This window comes from Colossoma macropomum, unplaced genomic scaffold, assembly GCF_904425465.1.
Source record: "Colossoma macropomum unplaced genomic scaffold, Colossoma_macropomum, whole genome shotgun sequence".
Taxonomy (NCBI): Eukaryota; Metazoa; Chordata; class Actinopteri; order Characiformes; family Serrasalmidae; genus Colossoma; species Colossoma macropomum.
Genome location: NW_023494803.1, coordinates 39,834,176 through 39,861,711, shown reverse-complemented (window position 1 = coordinate 39,861,711; position 27,536 = coordinate 39,834,176). Strand labels below are relative to the sequence as shown.

The 27,536-nt window shown below is 39.8% G+C and overlaps 2 protein-coding genes across 2 annotated transcripts in view; one reads left to right on the top strand and one right to left on the bottom strand.

Annotated features, from left to right (window-relative positions):
* Positions 1 to 232: 232 nt before the first annotated feature.
* LOC118824151 (cardiac phospholamban-like) lies at positions 233 to 5,704 on the top strand. The gene is made up of 2 exons (XM_036594117.1): positions 233 to 369; positions 5,193 to 5,704. The coding sequence occupies exon 2, from the start codon at positions 5,306 to 5,308 to the stop codon at positions 5,462 to 5,464; it is 159 nt and encodes a 52-aa protein (XP_036450010.1). The 5' UTR covers positions 233 to 369; positions 5,193 to 5,305; the 3' UTR covers positions 5,465 to 5,704.
* A 2,366-nt stretch (positions 5,705 to 8,070) lies between these two features.
* Positions 8,071 to 27,536, bottom strand: part of zgc:85722 (uncharacterized protein LOC407982 homolog) — a 61,023-nt gene continuing 41,557 nt past the window's right edge. Inside the window, exons 13-18 of the mRNA XM_036593942.1 lie at positions 27,144 to 27,271; positions 21,129 to 21,313; positions 17,396 to 17,542; positions 15,635 to 15,752; positions 14,552 to 14,656; positions 8,071 to 8,510 (exon numbers count right to left, since the gene is read on the bottom strand). Of these exons, the coding sequence (XP_036449835.1) occupies positions 8,502 to 8,510; positions 14,552 to 14,656; positions 15,635 to 15,752; positions 17,396 to 17,542; positions 21,129 to 21,313; positions 27,144 to 27,271 (692 nt within the window). The 3' untranslated portion in view covers positions 8,071 to 8,501. The remainder of the gene's footprint in view (positions 8,511 to 14,551; positions 14,657 to 15,634; positions 15,753 to 17,395; positions 17,543 to 21,128; positions 21,314 to 27,143; positions 27,272 to 27,536) is intronic.

Here is a 27,536-nt window from a genome sequence, read left to right as displayed (position 1 = left end):
CAGGACAGTAAAGCAGGCATAACTGGCAGGAAACTGGCCACCATTACAATGAAATATACCATTATACACTGTATTTTACAACATTTATTCAACATATACTGACTATATTGTAACGTCCTTATTTCTGTATGGGCAGTAGTGCCTATGAGGTGCTTTGGTAACAGTGGGTGTGTTCAGCGTGTCTTCCCCTAAAGGTTAGAGATACACACCCTCAGCACTCTTCCTCCTCCCGGCCCGTGTGTTCGCCCCCCCCCACTCCTCTCCTGCTCCTCTTATAAACCTGCTGCGTGTCCTCTCAGCCTGACTCTGCTCTGCGCTGACGTTTGGAAACGTCCTCAGCTGTTGGGTCTGAGCGGATTACTTCTGAAGGTAAGCAAAACCTCATCTTCACTCCAGCTGCACTTCTTTAGACCTGCAGGACACATCAAGCACAGTGACCACATAACAAATGAGTGGTAGATGAAGAGGTTGCTGACACTAAACTGATACTGATCAGCTGATTGTTATGGGGGTTTGTTTTTGTTGTTGTTTTTTTTTAAGCTGCACCTGAAGTTTCCAGCAGACTGAGTGAAAAGGGAAAGTTAACAAACGCTACAAAACAAAAATAATAAAACAGGTCTCTGTACTAAGGGAAGTGCGGCGTGAAAGGCAAAACTTATTTGCATTTTGTAATGAAACGCCCCCAGAAAATTTGTCTCTATTCAAATGAATGCAGCGTACAGAGTCGGGCTTTGTGAATAAGAAAATGTTCATCAGTCAAAACAGTAACACAGAAATATTTGTGAACTGAAAAATGTAATGTTTAAAAGAAAGAATGAGTTTTTTATATAAAATATATAAAATATTATATATATAAAATTATATATATAAAATAATTAAAAATTTCAGGTCACTTTTCTGATGTTGAGAGAAAGGGGGGAGAGAGAGAGAGAGGGAGAGAGGGAGAGGAAGGAAGAAGGAAAGAGAGAAAGAAGGAAGAAGAGAAAGAAGCAAACAGAGAAAGAGAAAGTAAGTAAAAGATAGAAATAGAGAAAGGGGAGAGAGAAAGAGAGAGCGAGAGAGAGAGAGTGAAAGAAAAGGAGAAAAAGAGGGCAAGTAAGAGAGAAGGGAGAGATTGATAAATAAAGGGAATAAGGAACAAAAGGGTGATAAAAAGAGAGGGAAAGAAAAAGAGAGGGACGTGAGACAGAGGAGAGACATTAAGCAAAAGAGCAAGAAAGAGAAAGAAGGGAGAGAAAGAAGCAAACAGGGAGAGAGAGAAAGTGAGTGAAATACAGAAATAGAGAAAGAGGATGAGAGAGAGAGTGAAAGGTGAAGAGAAAGAGGGAAAGAGAGTAAGAGAGGGGAGAAATTGAGAAAAATAGAGGGGAGAGAATGGGAGAAAAGAAGGAGATGAATAAAGGGAATAGGGAACAAAAGGGTGATAAAAGAGGGAGAGAGAATAAGTGAGTGACAGAAAGAGGGAGAGAGAAAGTAAGTAAAAGAGAGAAAGAGAGAGACAGGCAGAGGGAGTGAAAGGGAGAGAAAGAGGGAAATAGAAAGAGAGAGAGAGAGAGAGAGCGTGAGTAAGAGAGAGAGAGAGAGAGAGAGAGAGAGAGAGAGAGCGAGAGAGAGAGTGAGTGAGAGAGAGAGAGCTGTATACATTTGATTATGTGAACTGATAAGACAGAACAAACAGTTCAGCCCTTGTTTGTCACCTTTAAACAGTGAAGGTGATGTAAACGTAAGACGTGGTGAAGTGAGAACAAGCGCGATAGACAAGCGCCCGTCACTCAGACACGCTGCGTTACTCTCACCTCCAAACTCAACAGTCCAGAGAGGGTCAGACAATTACAGAGCCAGTGAATCATCCCGCTGGAATGCAGGGCTCTCCGGCCACAGATAATTTACCCAATTAAAGGGCCCGTATCACGGAAAACTCAATTCAACTCACTGTTTTAAAACAAGCGTTCAATGTAGCAGATAAACATCACCAAAACACACCGTTTAGCCCTTTTTGTGGAAAATGAGCTGCAAAACATTCGCTGTTGTTTGTTTAGTCTCAACCATGAACACATTAAGTGTGTTTACATGCACTCAATGATCCGATCATAATTGGATTTTTGCAGTTGTAAACAGCACACTCCGATTTCTTAGATCGGAGTCAGGTCTAGAAATCCGATTAAGAATACTAATAAAGAGGCTGGATTTGAGCTCAGTAATCAGATTTCTCAGTGCATGTAAACTCTTACTCTGATTTCTTTCGGATTTCTCAGTCTGAGCATGTGCGAAAACAGACTGTGGTACCAGAAATAAGTGAGCAGTGTCGGCGCGAAACACTTTTGGAATGATACTGAAACCGACTACATTCTCGACAAAATGAAGGATTTAATTATTCTTCATCTTCTAGATGATGTAAGTTCATATTTTCAGGGCATTTTCGCGGCATGAAGTTTGAGTTTTACATTATGTTTACGTCACGTCTTCTTCTGTGAGTTTATTGGATGGTTGTGAAGCAGAAATCTGATCACTGTCTGACTCATGTAGACCCAGAATTTCCCCATTATCTGATTACTCAAGTGCATGTAAACGTGTTGATCAGATTACTGACAAAATCTGATTTTCTGCTGTTATTGGATTGTTAAGTGCATGTAAAACGCACTCATTTACATTATGACCACTTACATAGCCTACAGCAGTTTAGCCCTGCCCATCCCTGTCGAAGTGATATGGAGTGTTGTTCCTGTAGACTGTCTGTATCAGAGTTATTAGAGTAGAAGATGAGAAATTGATTAAACGTTGTGCTGTTCTTGGCTGTCAGGAAGCAAACGGATCATCGCAGCCTTCCAAACGATCCACACATCCGAGAGGAGCTGAAGTTTATTTTTTCCTGTTCTTTTCAATCTGAACCAAATAGGCAGGATTTCATACTGGGCTGCTTTTTGAATAAGGCAGAGTATAGCACAGCCAATCAAAACAGACCTCATTTACATATAGCCATTTTAAAGGTACAGCCTGGTATAGAAATCCACACAAATGCTGTGAGTGGAATTCAGGAAGGCAGTTTGGTCACACTTTATTTGGATGGTCCTCTATAGATGATCTACAGATACTTAAATTATTAACAAACTTTCTGGTGATAATCAGTTAATTATTAACATTATGGTTAAGATTAGGTTAGATTATTCAACACTCAACTTAAGGTCAGTTGCATTTAATAGATATTTAGTTGAAAGTTAGTTAAAAATAGACTGAGCTTCTACAGTGGACCATCCAAATAAAGTCTTACCGACAATTCAAAACACAACACAAGTGTAGAGTATAGGCCCTTTAAGTGGATTAATGACCTTCGGACTGTAAGCCCCAAATATTAATACATAGATACAAATTACAGTTAATGCTGTGTTTCTTTTTTAACAGTCTGCAGTTGTACTGATTGAAGAATGTTTACACTATATACCTCGGACACTTACAGCTGCACTTTAAGCCCCTTTAAATTCTAAGCGTATAATACATTATTCAGGTGTTCATTTTAAAGGGCCCATACCGAAGAAAACTGAATTTCTAAACAAGATTAAAGTCTCAAAATAAAGTCAAAAAGCCAACATATTTACATATATCATGCTATATCATGTGATAAGGAGTGTTATAGCCCAGACTGCTATTTGAATGAGACACAATACAGGGCAGCCAATCAGGACAAAGGTCATTTACATACCTGTGTATATGAATATATATGTGTAAAAATGTATTATGCCTATTTCAGACACTTACAGCTGCACTTCAAGCTTGAAATTCCCTTAAATTCAGTATTCCGGTGTTAGTCTTAAAGGGCCCCTACAATGGAAAACTGAATTTCTCAAATAAAGGAGTGTGATGTAATATGTAAACATGGACAAAGTCTTAAAACGTACCATTCACTCCCCAGTCCATACAGTCCATTTATGCAAACAAAGCTGCAAAAAAGACTTGTTTTTGAATTCATTGTTTTGTGATGTCACAAAACCAACACATTTACACGTATCATGTGATATATCAAGTTATTTATTATGTTATAAGGAGTGTTAAAGCCCAGACTGCTATTTGAATGAGGCATAATACAGAGCAGCCAATCAAGTCATTTACAAATATATGTATATGTTTATATAGGTAAAAATGTATTATGCCTATTTCAGACACTTATAGCTGCACTTTAAGCCCCTTAAATTCCTTATAATTCAGAATTCCGGTGTTAATCTTAAAGGGCCCATACCATGAAAATTTTAATTTCTCAAATAAAGGAGTGTGATGTCGTGTGTAAACATCAAGTTTCATAATGTACTACTCACTCCATATAGTCCATTTATGCAAATAAAGCTGCAAAAATGACTTTTTTTTTAATTAATTGTTTTGTGACATCACAAAACCAACATATATACATATATTATGCTATATATCATGTTATATAACTTATCATGTTATAAAGAGGGTTATAGCCCAGACTGCTATTTGAATGAAGCACAATACAGGGCAGGCAATCAGAACAAAGGTCATTTACATATATATCAATTTTAAAGAAACTGTGTCAAAAACAGCTAATTACAAGACAGAGAGGTTGGAAATAGAAAAATGGTCATGTAAAAATGAATTACGACTATTTTTGGAACATAAAACTGCAGAAATGTTATAAGTGGATGTCGGGAGGAAAAAGAAGATGTAAAAAAAATTTAGGATCTGGGCTCTTTAATACTTCTTACTAATCGCTGTTGTCAGAAGAAAACCTTGTATCTCCAAAATGGTAACTTTACAGGAGAAGGCAAAAACATGCTCTATTTTTAATGCAAGTCAATGGAACCAGAGATTATTCCAAGTAATTTTGGGCCATTTCTTTTGGTCCATTCTTCATGAAATTTACACACAATGTAAAGGGAAACAGGTATTTTCAAGTTTTGTCAAAAACTGAAATAAGACAAAAAATGGAGATACTAGGTTTTCTTCCGACAGCAATGTAATGATAAAAATTACTCAGTAAGTACACCGAACCTGCCATGTAAGTGTAGGGTGAAGAATTAGAGACTGGACCTGAGTTTAAGGGGTTAAACTGACTATAAATATCTTCAAGTATGATCATTTGTCATTATCGTGCTTTGTGGTCCCTCATCATCAGCTTGAAATAGCACGCTGATTGTCCTGAAATAGGTTAAGTGTCCTCTCTCTCTGTTCTCCGATGAAAGACAGGGGCAGAGCCCACCAGCTGACACAAACACATCTCCATCCCCCGGGTCGCTGCCAGCCTCGCGCGCTTCACCTTTGCGGCCAGTAGTCAGCGCTCTCCTCTGATCCCAGGATGGAGCGGGTGCAGAACATCACGCGTTCGGCCATCCGCAGGGCGTCCAACATCGAGGTGAACCCGCAGACCAAGCGCAACCTGCAGGAGCTTTTCATCAACTTCTCCCTCATCCTCATCTGCCTGCTGCTCATATACATCATCGTCCTGCTGTTGTGATGCCTGGAGGTCGGAGGGCATGAACTGGACCCTGGCTAGGGGGGCTTTGAGGGGAGAGGAATGGGCGCAAAGCAGCGGAACGGGATTTACTTTGCCACTGCCTCTTTTTAGACGCACCACTTATTTTTATAACTTGGTGTTGAAGGGGAACTCCACAGAAGTTTCAAAATTTTTGCACAATTCAGTTGTTGAGATGTAAACAAAATCATTCACACAGTTTTGGTGTGAAATGGTTGATTGTAGAGACTCAGATGTCTTTACAGTGGTGGTGATAGGAAGCAGGGGTCGCCATTTTATTTACTATCCAAAACCACACAAGGTTTTATATGTAATGTTGAAAGCGGTAAAATAGAAAATTAATAGATGTCATTAATGGATTATTCAAATACGTTTTAGGCCAAACTTTTCTGAAAACTGTTGCTAAACAGTGTCTCAGTCATCAGGCAGTGTGTTCATAACAATTTCTTGTAATAACTTTCTGTGAGGGAGCTTTTAGAGGTGGACGTCTGGTTCCTATCACCACCACTGTGAACAATTCTGACTCTCTTGAAAAGAGCATTTCACACCAAACCACTCTGAATGACTCTGTTTACATCTTAACCATTTAATAACGCAAGAATTTTGAAAAATCTGTGGAATTCCCCTTCACCTCAAAGATTCTGTATGTGGGTCATACCTTTAGTTCCTCACTCTGTACATAGACAATATATTGTCTCTAGCTGCCCTTTACATTGTATAAACATTTCATGATGTCCAATAGAAAAGTTAAGTGCATAACCTCCATATTAGTGTGACTCTGCATAACCTCCATATTATTTTCATATAAGTTACTGGGCAATATTGTTTAATAATAAGCCTAATATGAGTCTAAGGGGTTGAATATTGTTTGGACATTAGCATCTTTCCTATATATTTTTCCATGTGCTGGAGGTAAGAGTGATATTCACTGTAGGTCTGCTATATTTAGATTTTTACAATGCCAATCTTATCTTTTTTGTATATTTTTAATTTCTTGCTTTTTTAATTGCTCCATACTAAAGAAAACATAAGCATGTCTGCTGTAAGTCCATGATCACTGACCATGTTTTGATTTTAGGATGGCACTATTATCTTTTCTATCAATTTTTCACTGATTGATCTTTGTTTATTCCCCCCACACTTCAGCCAACAGTGATATTTACTGTATGCACATCCACCACATTTTAAAATCACTACTGTCTCTGTATATTTTTCATGTATTATATTTTTGTCACTTCTCCAATACTGCAGCCAATTATATTTACTGATATTTACTATACAGTGTCACTGATGACTTTATGATGGCACTGTTATTTCAGCCAAGAGTGATATTTACTGTAGGCCAGTGGTGCCAAACCACAGCCTGGAGAGTTTTAGCTCCAGCCCTGGTCAATCGTAAAATAGTGGTTAATCTGAAAAAATAATTTGTTTGGGAACTATTTTGCTTTGTCTCAGGCATCAGGCAGTGAATTCATAACCATTTAATGCAATAGCCTTCTGTGAGGGAGCTTTTAGAGGTGGACGTCTGGTTCCTATCACCACCACTGAACAACTCTGACTCTGTAAGTTTCTGTAGAACAGAGCGTTTCACACCAAACCACTCTGAATGACTCTGTTTACATCTTAATGATTTAACTATGCAGAAATTTGGAAAAATTGGTGGACTATCCCTTTACCTGTTTGAAGCCCTTTTAAAAGCAGTTTATAAAGTCCTTATGAACATGTGTGTAGTGCACGCTGACATTCAAGCACACTAATTAGATTCCACTATGAAAACATGTATGTCGTTTGTATAATGCAAGAATATATATAGTCGTGTGCAAAAGTTTGTGCGCCCCAGTCAGATTATGTGTTTTAAGTAGATTTTGTGAAAACATCCTCCACAGAGGACACACTTCTGCACAGTCTGATGCACGATTACTGTTTATTTGCTGAACTTAACATTGGAAAAAAGCAAAATGTGGTCTGTGCAGAAGTTATGACACATTTTATACTATATATAAATTATATATATTATATATAAATTGTACAATAAATTTGCCAAAATTGCCAAGTGTGTTCCCGTAGAGGACGTGTTAGCTTATATCCACTTAGAAAATCAACAAAACACGTAATTTGACCTGGTGTATGTAAACTTTCGTATTAAAAAAGTAAATCGCTGCTGTCGGAACAAAACCTCATATCTCCAAAATGGTAACTTTACAGGAGAAGGAAAAAACATACTTAACTTTGAATGGAAGTTAATGGAACCAGACTTTTTTCCAAGCATTTCTGGAGCATTTCTGTTGGTCCGTTCATCATGAAATTTTGGCACATTGTAAAAGATCAGCTAGCATTTTAAAATTCTGTAAAAAAGCACAAAACGACAAAAATGTTTTTGATCCAACAGCAGCGAAATATAAGAATATACTGCAACATACTCACCTTCAAAAAATCTGCATGTGGAATATCACTAGTTTTTCTCTAAATATACTCTGTTACGGCTGAAACTAACTATGCAATTCAACACATTAAATCCAAAGATGGACACTTTTTTGGTTAACAATTAATATTTAAGTTGATTTTTGAAGGGTAAGATACAAACATCATTTTACAACCGATGGTTTATTGTTTGTAACAAGACAATATAATATAAATATAAACACTGTGCAATTTATTTTTAAAACTGGCAAGACACTGGTATTCCAACAGTTTCGGTCCATCAAGAAAAAAGAGTTGGTGTCTGCGAACATAAATCAGATGCGGATCTTCTCTTCTATTGCATAAATGCCCAAGTCAAAAGTATCTTATTGGCCAAAATAAATCAATCAATCAATAAATAAACACATAAATAAATAAAAAATAAAATCCTGAAGTGAAATTCACAGTGAAGTATTGAACACAGACTAATGGAGTATTGAAACCTCTACGTTTCACATGCTCTTCAGCTCGGTGAGTTGGACAGAGTCAGAAGGAGAAGTACTGAGAGGTCAGCTCCTGCGGCCGCTCATCTGCTGCTGCTTCCGTCGACTCGTCCTCCTCACGAGGGCTGCAGGGACACACACACGAGTCAACCAGCAACAGTTACACTACAGCAAACGACAGCACAGGAGAAAGAGGCCAAAAACACAGCAATACGAGTGATATATTTCTCTTAGGCTGCGTTCACACAGCAGGTAAAAGTGGCCCAAATCTGATTTTCTCACCAAATCCGATTTTTTTGTTTGGCTGTTCACATTATCTTTTAAATGTGATCTGTATGCGACATCAGTCGGAACAGATCAGCTCCTAAACCGACCCGCATGCGCAAAAGAACAGAGCTTCACATGGCGGCTCATTCAGAGGTAAACAGTCATGACGGCCAGTGAACGCCTGTCGCTCCCGCAGCTTTCGGTTTCGTCTTCCCAGCATCACAGGAGCGAGTATAAAGTTCCAGTGGTTGACAGCTGGACTCATCACCCACAGTGTGTTTGAGTTCACCGTAAAAAGGGCTCGTTATTCGGCCACGGCCACTTCTTTGGTTCGCGTCCTCGGATTCTTTAAACTGTTCTCTGACGCTGCAGCCTCGGTCTCCTCCGGCCGCATTCGGCCGGTTCATTCGAAACCTCTTCAAACACGGAGCGGTTTGATGAGTCTCCTAATTTTTTGGTATCAGACTAAACGTTTTTGAGTCTCAGCAGCGTGAAATTATGACGAATGTCGAGTTGGATTGATGTAAAAGTCGCATTAATTCCGATCTGGCTGTTCAGACTGAGTCGCACTGCCGCAGATCGGATACGTATCGGATTTCAGTACCACATATGAAAGCGTCTCAAATCGGAATTGAAATTGTCAGATTCAGTGCGTTTTTCGCTGCTCACACTGACACACAGATGACTCATCTGTGTCACATTTGAGTAAAAAGATCGGATTTGGGCCACTTTTACCTGCTGTGTAAACGTAGCCTTCGTCTGATTATTTCTGCTGCTTCCATTTAAAGTGGGCCAAGCACAAAAATACATACTCATTATAGCGAGTGTGAATGAAGGCAGGCAGTGTTCAGCTTACAGACTCGTTACAAACAGATTCTGTTTAACTTGTTGATACAGGACAATCTTTCAAGCGATAATTTGGCCAAAAATCAAACTTACATCATTAACGTTCTCATTACTGCAAATGTAGTCGATCAGCCAAGATGTTTGGTGTCTGAAGTTTCTTTACTTTTGCTCTAGAGCGACAAGGTGAAAGTAGATAATAAGTATTAGAAGCTAATACCAGAGAATTTATAAAGGTGGAGATTACAGAAAATCACACTCTTCAATAAAGAGTTAGGCCCAGTCCCATTTCACCCCTCGCCCCTACCACTTAGCCCTTAACCCTCTGTTTTACGCATTCTTGTCTAGGGGTAGGGTGTCCCGATTCTTGTTGAGATAGAGGGATAGGGTGAAGTGTTGGGGCTACATGACCCTCCAAACGGAGGTTTTTCAGAGACTCCAAACAGAGTGTTATGAGAAAAGCCAGCGAGATGGCTGAACAAGAGACCAAAGAAACCCACAAATGTGAGAATTTTCTCTGATAAAAATTACGATAACTGCTGTATTGTCTTAGTTTACTGTCGTTTCAGTGTATAATGCTCATTTTCTTCGTAACAAGCATAAAAACACGCTAATAGTCTTGGTAGCTGGCTAGCTAACTTTCCCATTCCACCTTAAATAGTCCAGCAGTTCTGACGCCTGAAGCGCTAGAATGTAACCGCTGCACCATTTAAGGTGGAACGGGGAAATTCAAACAAGAATCTGGTGAATATCTGACTTCAGCTTCATATCACTGAAGAATTAGGGGTGGGTGATAATAAATAATTGCCCCCCTCCTTGAAGGCATATGATCCCTAAATGTAACTAAAGTCCAGCAGTGAGGAGCTGAACTTTACCCTCCTCTGCTGTCACTGCAGACTGGCAGGGTCGCCTACAGAGCAGCGCTGGTAGCTGTTAATGAAGTGATGCTCTTTTTATTTGAGGGTCCCATTTCAGAGGGAAGATTTCAACCACCACCCCTGCAACTCAGTTCCAAGAGGCAAGTTGACCCTTAAAATCAAGGGGTAGAGGTAAAAATTATAAAAATGGGACTGGGCCTTTGATAAAGGTGTAAGCGGGAAAAGCCCCTCATTTTTGTGCAGATATGTGCATGCATAGTAGCCAGGACAATCTGAAAAAGCACTTATTTGTGCATTATTGGAGCCAAACACTACAGTTTATGATATTGTGTTACATTTTAGGCAAGGCAAGTTTATTTATATAACACTTTCATACACTGCTGTCATTCAAAGTGTTTTACAAATGACAAAATACAGTTGGAAAATACAGAAAATACAAAAAGCAAAGTAAACGAGAATAGAAATTAAAAACATGATTAAAACAATAGATTTAAGAGAAAATCATTAAATTTAAAATCTAATTACAAATTAAATTAGGATAGTTAAAAAATCAAAAGTTAAATTAGGATTAAAAAGTGCCGTTACAGAGCTGAAAGCTGCTCAAACAGGAACGTTTTGAGCCTGGATTTAAAGTGTCCAGTGTCGGGGCTCTTCTAATGCTCTCTGTAAACTGGTTCATTTAAGAGCAGCGTAGTAGCCAAACGCTGCTTCTCCATGTTTAGTCTTCACCTTCAGCAGGACTAACTGACCAGTTCCTAATGATCTGAGAGTTCTGCTCGACTCATATCGCTGCAACATATGAAATAAATTTGCTGGTCCTGCACCACTGAGCGATTTATAGACCAGTAATAGTGTCTTAAAGTCTATTCTGGAACTGGTACTACAGTGGTACCCACTGTAAGGATTTAAGAATTGTCTTTTTTGTGAATCCAGTTAGGCGACCATTACAGTGATCAATCCTGCTAGAAAGGTGTGGATGAGGTTCTCCAGGTCTGCTTTAGTCAGAACATCTCTGATCTTGTTGATGTTCTTAAGGTGATAAAAAGCTGATTTAGTAACTGTGTTGACTGCTAAAACTAAGATCAGAGTCCATTTTATCAGTGACTACAAATGTTTCTGAAAGATTAACGTAGCTTTCAGTTTCAGGTTTATACAGTTATTTTCAGAAAGTTGGTCGAATTCCATGTTTTATTGATTTTCTACAAAGAACACACCTCTGCACATTTTACTGCATAATTATTGTAAATGAATACTGAATGAGTACTGAATTTAACATACTGGTGTTTAAACATTCACAGACAACTGTAACACGGACAAACATGAACAAAGTATGAACAAAAAACAGTCTACTGCTTCTGTTTTAAGTTACGTGACACACTTTAGTCCATGTTTATAGATAACAGTGTCATTCAGTGTTAGAAACCACATAATCAAGTCTATTAGAAATACTGAACACCACCACACAGTTTGAGGCGAGACGCATCAGGACAAATGGTCTACTTGAACTTCCACTGCTTATTGGCTACATCAGCCTCAGCTTTAGTGCAAAACTAACGAAGCAAACTTCAGACAACTGTAAGAGCACTTCATTACCCTAATTTAATTTGTAATTTTTAATTTTATTTTTAATTTAATGATGCTCTCTTTTAAATCTATTGTTTTGATCATGTTTTAATTTCTAATCTTCTATTTTACTTTTTAAATGACTGTATTTTCTCATTTGTACAGCACTTTGAATGACAGCAGTGTATCACAGGTGCAGTATAGATAAACTTGCGTTGCCGTCAGACACCAAACATGTCTTGGCTGACTGACTATATTTGGGGTGAGGGGGAACCGTAAATGTGATTTTTGGTTGAATTATCGCTTTAAGGTGCTGAGCTGCCACAAAGGACTCCATTATTCTGAGTTACATTTGTTTTTCCCTTCATAAGAAGTAAAAATGCAGCACTCCCAGAACTGCCCAGTATAATGTAATGGTTTGGAGCTCAAGCCAGGTAACAAGGCCGTGTCCACCACTAACAAATAGGTGTAAATGCTGTCACACACTCAACTGACATTTACCAGGTTCTCAGTTTATTAGATTCACCAGTCTTGTTCCTATAGTCATTGGCCACTTTATCAGAAACACATGTCAGCATCACTGCTGGGTTACGAGTGGACCTCCACACAAAAATATCCAGACAGGAGCAGCTCTGTGGTCAGAAACTGGCCAGTGATGAAGGGCTAATTCACTTAAATCTGCAGACATATCTTCCGAAGTTTAGTCTTAGAAGCTGGTTGATCAATTTCTGAAGTAATCAAACACATTCAGTGGTGTTGAGGTCTGGACTCTGGGGTGGTCAGTCCATTGTTCAGCTTCTTTGTTTGATGTGTCCGTCTCCTTTTCTCAGTGAGGTTCTTCTTGACAGCGTCGTCTTCTCACAGTGGAAGGATGGACAGACACACTTGTGGATGTTTTCAGATCTGAAGCAGCTTGATTTTCTCCTCCCTCTCAGAGATGAAAGCTTTAAGTGCTGTTTATCTGATGGGGCAGTTTTGGGGTCTACCAGCTCTTCCAGGTGGTTGTTAGGAGTCTCGTTTTCTCTGAAGCTCTTAATCATTTTTGAACTCCATTTTTTTTCCTTAGACTTTCTCCTTCCTAATGCTAGTGGATTTATTTTTTACATCTTATATCTAATCTCCTCAGAAACATCTGCTGAAAAACCTAAGTCATTCTGATAAAATGGCCAATGAGTGCAGCTAAGGTAGGTGGACCTAATAAACTGGCAACTAAGACAGCACATTAAACAGTGCCGGCTTTGTGTTTGGAGAGGAGGGCACACGCAATTCTACACAAACGGCTTCAATGTAAACAGTAAAAACACGGAAGGTGTGAAGAGGAGACGGATGGCCGGATGAAAACGACTCACAGTGTTGCTTTATGTTCACATCCACCTATTCAAACATGCAAATCCCCAAAAAACGGTGGACACAGGAGGTGGTCCACAGCATGCTTTGCCTTTTTTGCATTCCAATGCCATTTTAAGATCACACAGTGTTTACGTCAATGCCAGTGGCCCCTCTCTGGGGTCACACTGCGCTGTAGACTCTGTGAATTTCCCTGAATTTTCTGCTCATACATGACAAGAACAAAGACGGAGAGCTATAATGTGCAAGAAACTGTCCATGCTTGGTAAAATCAGGACACAAAGCATTCTTTTGTGTGCACTGATTGGTCGACAAGATGCATCAGAGAGTGAGGCAAGCACACACATCCACACATCACTGTGGACACACTGTGTTTTAGCTACTTCTTCCTAATTTTGACCAAAAAATTCCAAACCCAGAGAAAATGAACAGAAAAAAAACAAAAAAAACAAAAACTGACACGTCTTTCCACGACTAAACTGCTGGATTGAGAGACAGTGTGATCAAACCAATGGCAGACAGGTCAGTGAGTTAAAGCACGTCTCTTGCCATGGTGGGAAGTGCGTGTGATAGAGGAGGACGGACGCTGGATGACGAGGTGGGGCTCACCTCCGCGTGGGCTGGGCCTGGGGCGGAGCTTTGTGCCCTGCATGCTGACTGGGGGAGCTTTGGACAGACTCTAGGCAGGTAGGCCCCGCCCCCCTCCCTTCCACTGCCACAACACTTAGGTTTGGAGAGCTGACGAATCTGTTTGCAGCCTTTCTACTCTTATGCTACATTGAAAGGACACAAACAAAAAGGGTTTTGTTGTTTTTCTTGTTTTTTTTTAGCGTAGACGGGAGTGCTGACTAAATTTAGCTTCCAGCTTTGGCGAATTGAAACAATGAACACACACCACTGTGGACGAGCAGTGACGAAGAATGGCTTGGAAAGCAAAGTAAGTAAGAGTTTGATGTCGGGAACATGGATAAAAGTAGACACCGACAATGAGGTCACACGGACAAACCTTACACTTCACAGAAAAGTAAGAGCTTAAACAACTAAGAGGCAAAAGTAAAAATTCTCATCATGCAGAAAGAACAACCCATTCCATTATTTAAGGGACAGATGCATCAGTATTCCAGTAGCTGATAACGTATTAATTCAGTTTATTTTTACATTATTTTATCATATTCATTTAAGTTCAGGATTCATTTAAGAACCGCAAACTTGCAATACTGCTCTGAATTTTTCCACAGTATCTGATAAGCGTAGAGTGACGTAATTACCTTAATAAGGGGGTTAATGACCCCCACGTTGGGGCTGGTGTTGAACACTTTGTTGAAGCTCGTCTCTCGGTTCACCAGTTCCAGTTGGTAGAACTTCTTATCGTCCTGGAACGAAGGAGGCGCACTCTGTGTAAACGAGTTTAAGAGGGTTTGTAGCAGCACTGAGCTCCACTGAAATGAATACTCTTATATGCAACATCATTTATATCTCAGACTGCAGTTACATTACAGCAGAGCAAAGCCTCTATTAATGTCAGTGCAGACAGGCAGCAGTCCTGCATGGAGGGCTACTGGAGAGCCAGACTGCTCAAATGTGGTGCATTTTGTCATGTACCTCACTCAGAGTAAAGCTACAGCCTCTTTTAAAGGTTTTCATCTGTGTGGGAGAATATTGAATCACCACAGAGCCCTGCTGGTGACATCCCATATAAATAAAAATAACGTGTGGCCACAACTTAGTAAGGCATGAGAATGAGATCATGCCTAATTAAGTTGTTCTAGGCTTCTCATTCACATGCCTTACTCAGTCATGGCCATGCATTAGGACCTCATCCCCATGCCTTACTAAGTCAGAGCCATGACTTAATTATCTGGTTCCCACACCTTACTAAATCATAGCCACATGTTATTATTATGTATACTGGATGTCACCAGCAGGTGTAAATCACAGTGGTGTAGTTTGTTTTATTTTGACAATAATCAGCAGAAACAGACTCTGTCACATCAAAGTGAAAACAGATCTCTGCAAAGATGATGCTTTTACTTTGGACAGCTAATCCTGCATGAACTGTATTGACAAGTGATTCACTTCACTGTAATGTAAATGCAGGTTCACAGTATATACTCGATTCAAATGTGTACGTCATTCCCACCTAAGTCAATGATATTACATCAACACAATTACTGCAAAAGTTAAGTAAACTGAAAAAAGTGTTGATGTAATATATTTTCTTAATGCAGAAATGATGCACATATTTGAATCAAGTTCACTGTTTTTTATGTCTGGTGATTACCGGACCTTGTGGTGCAAGATGTATTTCTGTGCCAACAAACAATAAAGTTCAGTCTCCTCATAATACTCACCACCAGCTTTTTGACCAGAGTCTCTCTCTCCGCCACCATCTCTCGGAGCTCAGCGATGGTCTGCAGGTCCTCAGGCCGACTCTCTCTGTTCCTAAACTTCTCCTCTGTGCCCTCCAGCCTGTGTAAATAAACACATGCAAATGTTACAAAACAGTGTAAACCAAACAGCAGAACCATACAATCATTAATATATATATATATATATATATGTATATATATATATATATATATATATACATATATGTATACACACACATTACACCTACAAGAGCTTTTATGAATCCTATTGTAAATCCATAGACATTAATATGGAGAGAGTCCCCCTTTGTAGCTATAACAGCTTCCACTTTTCTGGGAAGCTTTCTACAAGATTTTGGAGAGAGTCTGTGAGAATTTGTGTCCATTCATCCAGAAGAGCATTTGTGAGGTGTTGGATGGGGTTGAGGTCAGGATTCTGTGAGGGCCAGTCAAGTTCTTCTGCACTGGGGCTCTGTCATGCTGGAACAGAAAAGGTTCTTCCCCAAACTGTTCCCACAAAGTTGGAAGCATAGAATTGTCCTAAATGTCTTGGTACTGAAGCATTAAGATTTCCCTTTACTGGATCTAAGGGTTCTAGACCAGCCTCTGAAAAGCAACCCCATATCATCATCCCTCCTCCACCACACTTTACAGCTGGCACAGTGCAGTCAGGCAGGTAACGTTCTCCTGGCATTCGCCAAACCCAGACTCGTCCATCAGACTGACAGATAGAGAAGTGTGATTAATCACTCCACAGAATACGTTTCCACTGCTCCAGAGTCCAGTGGCGGCGCTTTACTCCACTCCATCCGACGCTTGGCATTGTGCTTGGTGATGTAAGGCTTGCATGCAGCTGCTTGGCCATGAAAACCCTGCCATGAAGCTCCCGGTGCAGTTTTTGTGCTGATGTTAATGCAGAGGAGGTTTGAAATTCTGCAGTTTTTGATCAGAAGAGTGTTGGTGACTTTTATGCTCTATGCTCCTCAGCACTCGGCAACCCGCTCTGTAATTTTATATGGTCTGACACTTCGTGGCTGAGTTGCTGTGGTTCCTAAACGATTCCACTTTTCAATAATACCACTCACAGCTGATCACAGAATATCTAGGAGGGAAGAAATTTCACGAACTGACTTGTTGCAATGATGGCATCTTATTACAGCACCACGCCTGAATTGAGTGAGCTCTTTAGAACAACCCATTCTTTCACTAATGTGTGTAAAGGCAGACTGCATGGCTAGGTGCTTGCTTTTATACACCTGTGGCAGTAAGACTGAACGATATACCTAAATTCAATGATTAAGCGGGGTGTCCCAATACTTTTGTCCATATACATACATTACAGATTTTATTTCATGTATATATATATATATATATATATATACATATATATATGATGTACATGTTTTGATTTCTGACATTAAAAAGCTCACATTCTACATTTTCTTGCATTTTATTTTTTTTATTTTGTACAGGGAAAAACATTTTACCTTAGAATCACATCACAGCCATGATAAATCTAACATATTGACTGGGGAGCGAATAGTACATTCACATTATAGACAGTCCATCTATTTAAATTATTTAGACATCAAATGTTTTCTTTTAAAAGGTAATGGCTATTCATTTTAACACGATATGGGCCCTTTAAAAACATACATTTATGTACACATTCGATTCAACTAAATTCAATACATTCCTTTTTTTTCCCAGCGTAATCACAGATGCAGAAAAAGAGGAACTCACAGGATCTGGAGAGCAGAGATCTTGTCCTTCAGAAGCTCCTGAGCTTTGTTGAAATCTGAAAACATGATCTGAGTTTCTCTGTTATGGGACATGTTCAACTCCGCCAACTCCCTCTCGTGCCTCTTGGACAGATCCTGTTCATGAGCCCTGGAAACACATTTAACACAAACATCACTGTTCAGACCGTGAGGCAGGAGCGTGTCTATGGGCAGGCCCAGGAGGTCTAAACCCTTGATATTTCTGATCATTAAAAAAAGTTCCCAGAAGCCAGTTAAAAAAAGGTTGTTGTATTCTTATGTATGACTATTTTCCACCTTTAATAATTAAATGAGACTGAGAAAGTGCTCAGTGGACGCTCTCATCATGTTTACACAGCTGTTGGTTGCAAAAAAAAGCATGGAACCACACTTTTTACCAATAAACAAAGAATTAGCTTGCTCCACTGTTGCTTTTGATAGAGAGAACTTATGTGAACTGTACTAGTTCCTATAGGTTACTTGATAGCTAGTGAGTTGTAGTAGTTGACCGTGGTAAAGAAAAGATGGTTCAGTACTGTAAAATGATCTTCAATCATTCACCATAGACATCCATGCCTAATGCTGTAAAACAGAGTTCTGGTTTATTAGCCTTTACTAATTTCAAGGCAACCGTACAGGTTGTTTAACATTATTTTTTCTCTCTGATTATGGTAATGGGTGGGCAATTTTCTGCTGTAAGGAGGTTGTCTAGTTGGTGGTTGTCTCTGGGCCTTAAAGGGGAATTCCACCGACTATTCAGAATGTTGCATAATTCAATTCCTAAGATGTAAACAAAGTCATTAAGAGTGGTTTGATGATGGTTTTCTCTTCAATGATGGTGACAGGAACCAGAAAGAAGAAGCATTTAAAGCCTCTAAAAGCTCCTTCATAGAACGCTATTATATGAAATGGATATAAATATGCTGCCTGATGTCTGAGATATAGTTTTAGTAAATAAAATGTCTATATTTGTGTTGTAGTCATGGTGACCCCTGGTTCCTATCACCACCAGTGTATCACCATTCTACCTAATGAGGAAGTTGTAGCACACTTTCTTTAGATTAGCTACATAACACTGAGTTTGCACTGTGTTGCTGTGGCTAATTGAAACTAGGTAGGTTTAAAACAACAATGACTAATTTGCCACTAGGCAAACATTTTACTCTAAATGTAGGTATTGTGATATAAACTGAGTCTGTTCTACAGTTTCTCATTAGGTTGAATGAATAACTGGCTCTAAATGTAGATATTGTGATATAAACTGAGTCCGTTCTACAGTTTCTCATTAGGCTGAATGAATAACCGACTCTAAATGTAGGTATTGTGATATAAACTCAGTCCGTTCTACAGTTTCTCATTAGGCTGAATGAATAACCGACTCTAAATGTAGGTATTGTGATATAAACTGAGTCTGTTCTACAGTTTCTCATTAGGTTGAATGAATGACCGACTCTAAATGTAGGTATTGTGATATAAACTGAGTCTGTTCTACAGTTTCTCATTAGGCTGAATGAATAACCGACTCTAAATGTAGGTATTGTGATATAAACTGAGTCCGTTCTACAGTTTCTCATTAGGCTGGATGAATAACCGACTCTAAATGTAGGTATTGTGATATAAACTGAGTCCGTTCTACAGTTCCTCATTAGGCTGGATGAATAACCGACTCTAAATGTAGGTATTGTGATATAATCTGAGTCTGTTCTACAGGGATTTTTTTAATACTGTGCAGTAAAGTTTCAGTAGCTATGAAAAAACGAATAGGTCAGTCCAGCTCTGGTTCTAGAAGGCCTCAGTCAAACACACTGCTCTAACACATGTACAAAACCTTGACAGCGGTCAACAGTTTTGCTCAGTGGTCCAAACAGTGAATGTTTTTGAACATTTCCTTTCAACAATTACTGGGCCTTTATTCTTATTTCTTACAGTGTATTTCTTCCTTCAGCGCTCAGAGACGCCTCCTCATTGAAGAAAAGCTGAAGAAAATGTGTTTATTTGTCTGTGTGCTACACCTCCGCTGGCTGAGAGGATGTTGTGTGGTTTATTCTTATGAGCAGAGAGGGAGTCCTGTGTGTGAAGGAGGCTGCAGAGAGAGATACTGACTCACTCTGCCTAAGGGCCATGGCTTCTTTCGCCAGGAAATATCTCTTCGCCTGGTCTCCTGGTGCCGGCTAAATTAACCTCTACGACTGAGCGGCTGGAGATGCTTTCTCTTATGAAACAAATGGCCATTAAACTAAATAAACTACCACACTGAGGCTGTATGGCATAAATATTTTGTGAGTCCGGCTTTAACCCTCAAGGCTAGAGCATGCCAACCCAGTAAACATACGGAAAAAACAATAGTGCTGTGAATTAGGGGTTGGAAATATGGCAAAAACACGCATTTTCACTATACATATATACATAAATACACAATTTTGTTTTTTTTGAAGTTTGATAAGTTTAAACAGACTAAAAAAAAAACAATGGTGCCACATTTAAAAACATACTATGAAAAACTAAAAATACAATATTTATTTATTCAACATTTTACATGCTGTGCTGAACTAAATTCAATTAACCCAGGCTAAATATGACACTAATAAAGTCTGATACATCAACACAATTATTCCGGTGAACTGACAGACAGCAGTTCTGTAGATGCGACTTATTTTAGACATTTATAACCAGACATGACATGTAATGTCATTACTCACACTGTTCTAGAATATTCCTTCCTGTTCTCTACTGTTCTAGAAGCATCCTCCTCACTCACAGTATACTAAAGCTCTTGCCAATTCACTACGTTCTCCCCATTCACATTGTTCTAAAATGCTATCTCCTATTGTCTTCCTAATGTTCACCGTTCTAGAATGTTCCTCCCTATTCACTCTGCTCTAGAATGTTCCCCCGTTCATGTGATTTTAGAACGTTAGCTCCTATTCTTACTGTTCCAGAATGTTCTTCTATAATCACACTGTTTTACAATATTTCTCCCTATTAACCCAGTTCTAGAGGGTTCTCACCAACTCCCACTGTTCTAGAGTATTCTTTCCTGTTCTCACTGTTCTAGAAGCATCCTCCTCACTTACAGTATTCTAGAATGCTCTTGCCATTTCACTGTTCTTCCCATTCACATTGTTCTAGAATGTTAACTCCTTTTCTCAATGCTCCAGAATGTTCTTCCTTACGTACACTGTTCTAGAATGTTCCTCCCCATTCAGTCTGCTCTAGAATTTTCTCCCTGTTTATATGATTCTAGAATGTTCCTGTTCTCTCTGTTCCAGAATGTTCTTCTATACTCACACTGTTCTAGAATGCTTCTCCCTATTGGCCAAGTTCTAGAATGTTCTCACCAATTCCCACTGTTCTAGAATGTTCTCTCTCATTCTCACTCTTCTAGAAGCATCCTCCTCACTCACAGTACTCTAGAATGCTCTTGCCAATTCATACTGTTCGCCCCAATCACACTGTTCTAGAATGTTATCTCCTTTTCTCAATGTTCCATAATGTTCTAATAAGGCTTAGTTATTATTATCATCATACTGTTTAAATGTAATTTCATAATTTTGTGAATTTTGTGAATGATGGAAAACATTCTAGAACAATGTGAATGGGGAACATTGTAAAACAGGCTGAATTGGGAGAACATTCTAGAGCAGTGTGAATGGGGAGGAAAATTCTAGGTCAGTGTAAGCTGTGTGTGAAACTCCCGGCAGTGTCTTTGTGCTGACCTGATCTGCAGGTTGGCCTCACTGCGGATGCGCAGCACCTCTTTGCCCTTCAGCTCCAGCTCCTTGGTCAGTGTGCTGATGGTTTCGTTTAGCGAGTGGATCTCGTGGTCCAGGTCGGCGATTCGGTTCTTCCTGCAGTTCACCTCCTGATGCAGATCTGAGATACGACCCAGCAGGTCCTGCTCCTAAAACACACGCACGCTGTTTAGTGTCCGCACATTACCCTCTTAAACTACAGGCTTGGGACGTGTACCGGTATAAAAGTGACTGCTGTCTCATGATTTGGATTTCACCATATTGTGGACACTGTCAAGTCCAAAAGCAACAAAGCACAAACAGACTCACCTTCAAGACAAATAAACTTGAAGCAATGTTTGTAAAGTCAACAACATGCACAGCTCGTAATTTAAAACTGTTTACAGTGTTGACGCAAAACAAAAACAACAAATAATACTGTGCAAATGATGTTAGCTAAAGGTGGAAACGCCGGCAGCCTTTTCACCTCCTGAAAACCCTTCAAGTTACACTGTTAGAAAGCAGATACATTTCTGATTCATCAAGGTACAAACAGTGTAAATGTTCCCTCAAAGGTACAACAGTGGTTTTAAGGTCTGATTGTGAACCTTAACTAAGTTTTTCCTGGTGAAAAGTTCGTATTTGTACCTTTTCATAACCGAATGTTTTAAAACAGAACAGTAAAATAAAAGCCTGGAGACGAGACGGGGTGTGTGGAGTCAGTACAGCTTAGAACATATCATTTCAGTGGATTATGGTTCAGTTATGTTCCCTGACTAAAGGTACTGAGATGGACCCTTGAGAGTTCTGCCCCAGTGACAGTTTAGTACCTTTATTTCTGAGAGCGTACTACAGTGTTACTGTCTCACCAGGTTTTGTTTTAGAAAAGTTATAAACTGTATTAACTCTGAGGGTTTTATAAGATATGATTAATTTTGTTAATTAATTAGATTTTGGTACATTAAGATATAACTGATAGTTAAAAATACTATAATATACCCTTAAGTTCATTTCACTCACCCTTACATCTTATTTAGTAATAAAAACAATTTAAATATTAAGATAAATTATTAACATTTATGAATTACTCAGATCTACTTTTTGGGTGTAGGTGGATGCAGCCAAGAGAGCTCTCACATTGGTTAGGACTTCAGGAGTTGGACTGAAGGCCTTACACATTAGATTAACTACCAACATAACTGGGAAAGTGACAGAGGAATCAACCAATTACAATGAAACCAACTGGAACAAAAACTGCCCTTCTGGAAGTTCTAGATACATCACTGACTGTGAATACGAGCTGTAGTCTAAGCAGGCACTGGTTTGTTGTTAGGAATGGAAAACAGCGGCGGCAGTTCTATGTCAGGACTCTTTCCTGTAAAACTGATACATACAAGCTCTGATATGTGTTAATGTCTATTAGAAGCTTCAGATAAAACATATGGAATGTTTTTACACGCTTTAAATGTCTGTGTTTAATCTTAGCGCTAACATACCACTAGAATCTCACAGAGGCGCTGACATTATCGTAGGTGTTTTTTCTCATTTTTGACATTTATGGTCCGAACTGAAGGCCTAACTGTAACGGTAAAGGTTCATAGTTCTGAAAGTGAGAAACTGGATTTGCAGACACACATACAGAGTTTAAAGGGTTGAAGGAAACGTCCAAATGCTGTTCACATTGCTTCCAGAGATGAAAGACTGAGTGTCCAAAGTGAGCTTAGATTTGAACTGAAATGCTCAGTGCAGTGCAAATCCTTCCGATTTAACTGAAATGTTTCAGAATCTGCTTACAAAAGGCAGTGGTAGAGTTTCTGCCAAGCCCAGGGGCTTACAAAATATTTAACTAGGTCACATTAAAAGGAATACCATTGTGCTGTATTATTAACCGAAGTGAGCTGTACATGAGAGAAGGGAAGAGAGAGCGAGTGAAAGTGAGTAAGAAATGGGAAAGTGATATTAGAGAGAGAGAGAGAGAGAGAGAGAGAGAGAGAGAGAGATTAGGAGGCCACTGAGGAAACGGTGGTGTAAAAGCTTGAGCAGAACTCTCTCCTATCCTTTATTCATCATCTTGATCGTTCACTTTCCTGTAAAGTGCGACTCAACCTGCAGTGAATTCATCTCTGTCTGAGCTCCTGCTCTGCTCAGACCTTCCACTCTTTGCACCAGGAGAAAGCAGATACGTGTCGTCGCTTTGGTTCTTAATAAATTCAGCCAGGAAGACTCATATCTCTCCATCTCTGTCTCCTTCTCTATCTTCAAATCTGTCTCTGTCTCCAGAGCACAGATGAAATAAAGCCAGCCTGCAGGTCTTCACTTCTTCCACGCTCACTGCTGAACAGCACTTCTGTAAATGCTTTAACGGCACATATCACAGAGAAGTGAGAGCTGATGTACAGTTGTATGCGTAAGTTTAAACACCCCCTATCGAATGACATGTTTCGTTGATTTTCTAAGTGAAAGTAAGTCAACACATCCTCTAGCAGCAGTTGTTACGCCCATTCAGCCTACAGCAGTTCAGCCACACCCATTCAGTTTAGCCCCACCCATTCAGCCTACAGCAGTTCAGCCCCACCCATTCAGTTTAGCCCCACCCATTCAGCCTACAGCAGTTTAGCCCCACCCATTCAGCCAACAGCAGTTTAGCCCCACCCATTCAGCCTACAGCAGTTCAGCCCCACCCATTCAGCCTACAGCAGTTTAGCCACACCCATTCAGTTTAGCCCCACCCATTTAGCCTACAGCAGTTTAGCCCCACCCATTCAGTTTAGCCCCACCCATTCAGCCTCCAGCAGTTCAGCCCCACCCATTCAGCCTACAGCAGTTCAGCCCCACACATTCAGCCTACAGCAGTTTAGCCCCACCCATTCAGCCTACAGCAGTTCAGCCCCACACATTCAGCCTACAGCAGTTTAGCCCCACCCATTCAGCCCACAGCAGTTTAGCCACACCCATTCAGCCTACAGCAGTTTAGCCCCACCCATTCAGCCTACAGCAGTTCAGCCCCACCCATTCACCCAACAGCAGTTTAGCCCCACCCATTCAGCCTACAGCAGTTTAGCCCCACCCATTCAGCCTACAGCAGTTTCAGCCCCACAGCACAAGCAGCCTCACATCAGTTCAGCCCACATCCATTCAGCCTACAGCAGTTCAGCCCCACCCAAACAGCCTACATCAGTTCAGCCCCACCCAAACAGCCTACATCAGTTCAGCCCCACCCAAACAGCCTACATCAGTTCAGCCCCACACATTCACCCAACAGCAGTTTAGCTCCACCCATTCCCCTGACAGCAGTTTAGCCACACCATTCAGACGGCAGCAGTTTAGCCCCGCCCATCCAGCCTACAACAGTTTAGCCCCGCCCATTCAGCTTATAACAGTTTCAGCCCAGGCTGCTTTCTCAACAAGGTACAATACAGGGTGGCCAATCAGAAGAGACCTCATTTACATACAAAACTTGCTTTTCTCACTTTTTCAAATGTAAAATAGTTTGATGTAATATGTAAACATTGTTGTTTTCAAAACATACTGTTTACTCCACAGTCCATATATAGTTATGAGCAAAAACAGCCTGTTTTTCTTTTTGTGATGTCAAACCAGAAATCGAATCATTTACATATATTTGCCTATTCAGCCTTTAGCAGTTTAGCCCGCCCATTTACAGCAAAGCTACAAGAAGTGTTTCAGCCAGACTGCTTATTTATCAAAGCAGAGGTCAGACAATCAGAACAGAGTGCATCTACATAAATCAGCCTTAAAGGCACAGTAACAAAAACAGCCTGTTTAATTCTAAGGGCTATAAAGAGGCTGAAAAATGATCATAAAAATGATTTTGGTATATAAACCTTAAAAATGTTATAAGAGGAGGAGAAAAAAAAACAGAATGTAAAAAATGTAGGGTATGAGCCCATTTCATTGTTAGCAATAAAGAGAGGTTGGAATAAATTCCATGTAAAAATGAATCACAACTAAAACCACTGCAAAAAACTGTACAATATTGGCTCTTCAAACTGTACTCTTTATTCATTACGCAAGACAAACACAAGAGCAAATGTTTAGCACCCCTCCATGGTGCCGATCTACTAAACTCAAAACCCAACTAAGAACGAAGACAGAAAGACACTTTAAAAACTGCACTGAGATTTACTGCTGTCCCTGCATATGGAACACAGTGCTGATAGCAGGTATTTGAAGTATGAAATCTTGTTCAGGGTCAGAGAAACTGTTTAAAGTTGCAACGCGTCACTCGTCAGCAGTTTTTAATGTATTCCTACCCCCGAGTGTACGCTTTTAACTGATTCCCCCCGACCAGCACTCAGATATCCTGCCAAACAATGAATAAATCATGTCTGTTATGTCTTCAAGGAATGTGAGGGACCCACAAATACAGTATTAAACAGGGAAATTACAATGCAGAAGTGTTATCAAACAAAAAAATCATCAATACAGTACTTCTGTGACTGTAGTAGTTTAGCGTCTCTCAGTCCCGGTTACGGAACGCCACATGCACTCGTCACTTTAAAGATGCTCTCCAGCAGCAAATACTTCAATGGCGCATGATATCATGCACATTTTCAATGGATGCCTTTGTACAGTGCAGTGATGAGTAAGTTTTAATAGTCAGTTCTAATATAATGTTAAATTATTATATCATTCATATATATTCATAGGGCGGCACGGTGGCGCAGTGGGTAGCGCTGTCCCGGCCGGGTGACCAGGGTCGTTTCTGTGTGGAGTTGCATGTTCTCCCCGTGTCTGCGTGGGTTTCCTCCGGGTACTCTGGTTTCCTCCCACAGTCCAAAAACATGCAGTCAGGCCAATTGGACGTGCTAAATCGCCCCTAGGTGTGAGTGAGTGTGTGAATGTGAATGTGTATGTCTGTCTGTCTGCCCTGTGATGGACTGGTGACCTGTCCAGGGTGTATCCTGCCTTCCGCCCAATGACAGCTGGGATAGGCTCCAGCACCCCATCGCGACCCAGAAGGATAAGCGGTTTAGATGATGGATGGATATATATTCATATATATATATTCATAACTCATGAAGTAGAATTGTGTCCTAAAACCTGGAGAAACTGCTACGACATGTAGAGACAATCGACAGATTTTCCCGACTTAATACAGAACTTATTTCAGCAAACTTAAGCTTTTACTGTATGTGTTTGAACCTGTGGAGAGAAAGTGCAACTACTAATAGGACGGCATGTAAAGCGTCCAGTCATTTCATGAACTCTTCGGTTTTGTTTATGCTGTGAACCAGGTAGAGCTGTAAAATCAATCAAAGATCTACCTGTTGTGTCATTACAAAGCAATGTTTAACGCAGAAACCTTGTAATCTGTTTTATAAACAGCCTTTCACTGTCTGTTTAGTTACTAGAACAGTGCTAATTTCCGTTAGCATCCGTATAGGAACTTACAGTGTTGTTAGCGCCAAGCTAGCAGTGTTGTAATCACATTTTATGCCAATTCCAGGTAAATCACAGGCCTGTACAGTTTGTAACAGACACACAATTAGCACCTGTTTTACCGTGACTTTTCTATGACAGTCCATAACAGTCCTTATATATGTGATCTTATATCACATCTACGCTGCCTGTAAATAATGGTGTTTATCAGACTTGCTCTAGTGACTGGATCACCTGGCAGGTTCCTAGAGGTTTACAGAACTGGGAAATTCAGCTTTTACCATCTCTAACCATCTCCACTCAGCCTGCAACTGTTTTATTTGATGTTAGTTCTTTTACTGTTTTATTTTATTTTACTATTTTTAACATCTTTTATCTTAGTTGTTTTTATATACTATTTATGTGTTTTCATTCCTTTCTTATTGCTGTTCAATCTATCTTATTTAAGCTATTATTTATTTTTTAAATGTTTTTTTTGTTCATTAAGTCTTCTTTGTCTTGATTTGTTTTAATGTATTACATTTCAAACGTCAATTTCTTTAATTATTCCTACAATTCAAACAACAAGTTTGACTAAAATGACCCATAGTTACTCACGTGCTGTTCGCAGCGCTCCATAGTGTTGTCCAGCTCTCGCTTGGCCGCCGTGTTCTCCTGCAGGTGTACCTGTCGCAGGTGCTCTATAGCTGTGGCATGCAGGTGGTTCAGCTCAGAACGCAGGGAGGCTACAGCACACAAACACAGGAACAGCATCAAATAAACACTTCCGCACAGCCACATATTTATGTAATTTACACAGTCATATGAAAATGTTTGTGCGCCCCGGTCAAATTTCTATGTTTAACTGATTTTCTAAGTGAAAATAAATGAATACATCCTCTACTACTTCTGCACGTTTTAATGCATAATTACTCTTTATTTGCTGAACCTAACTTATTGGAAAAAAAAACAATAAATGTGGCCTGTGCAAACTTTATATTGTATATTTTA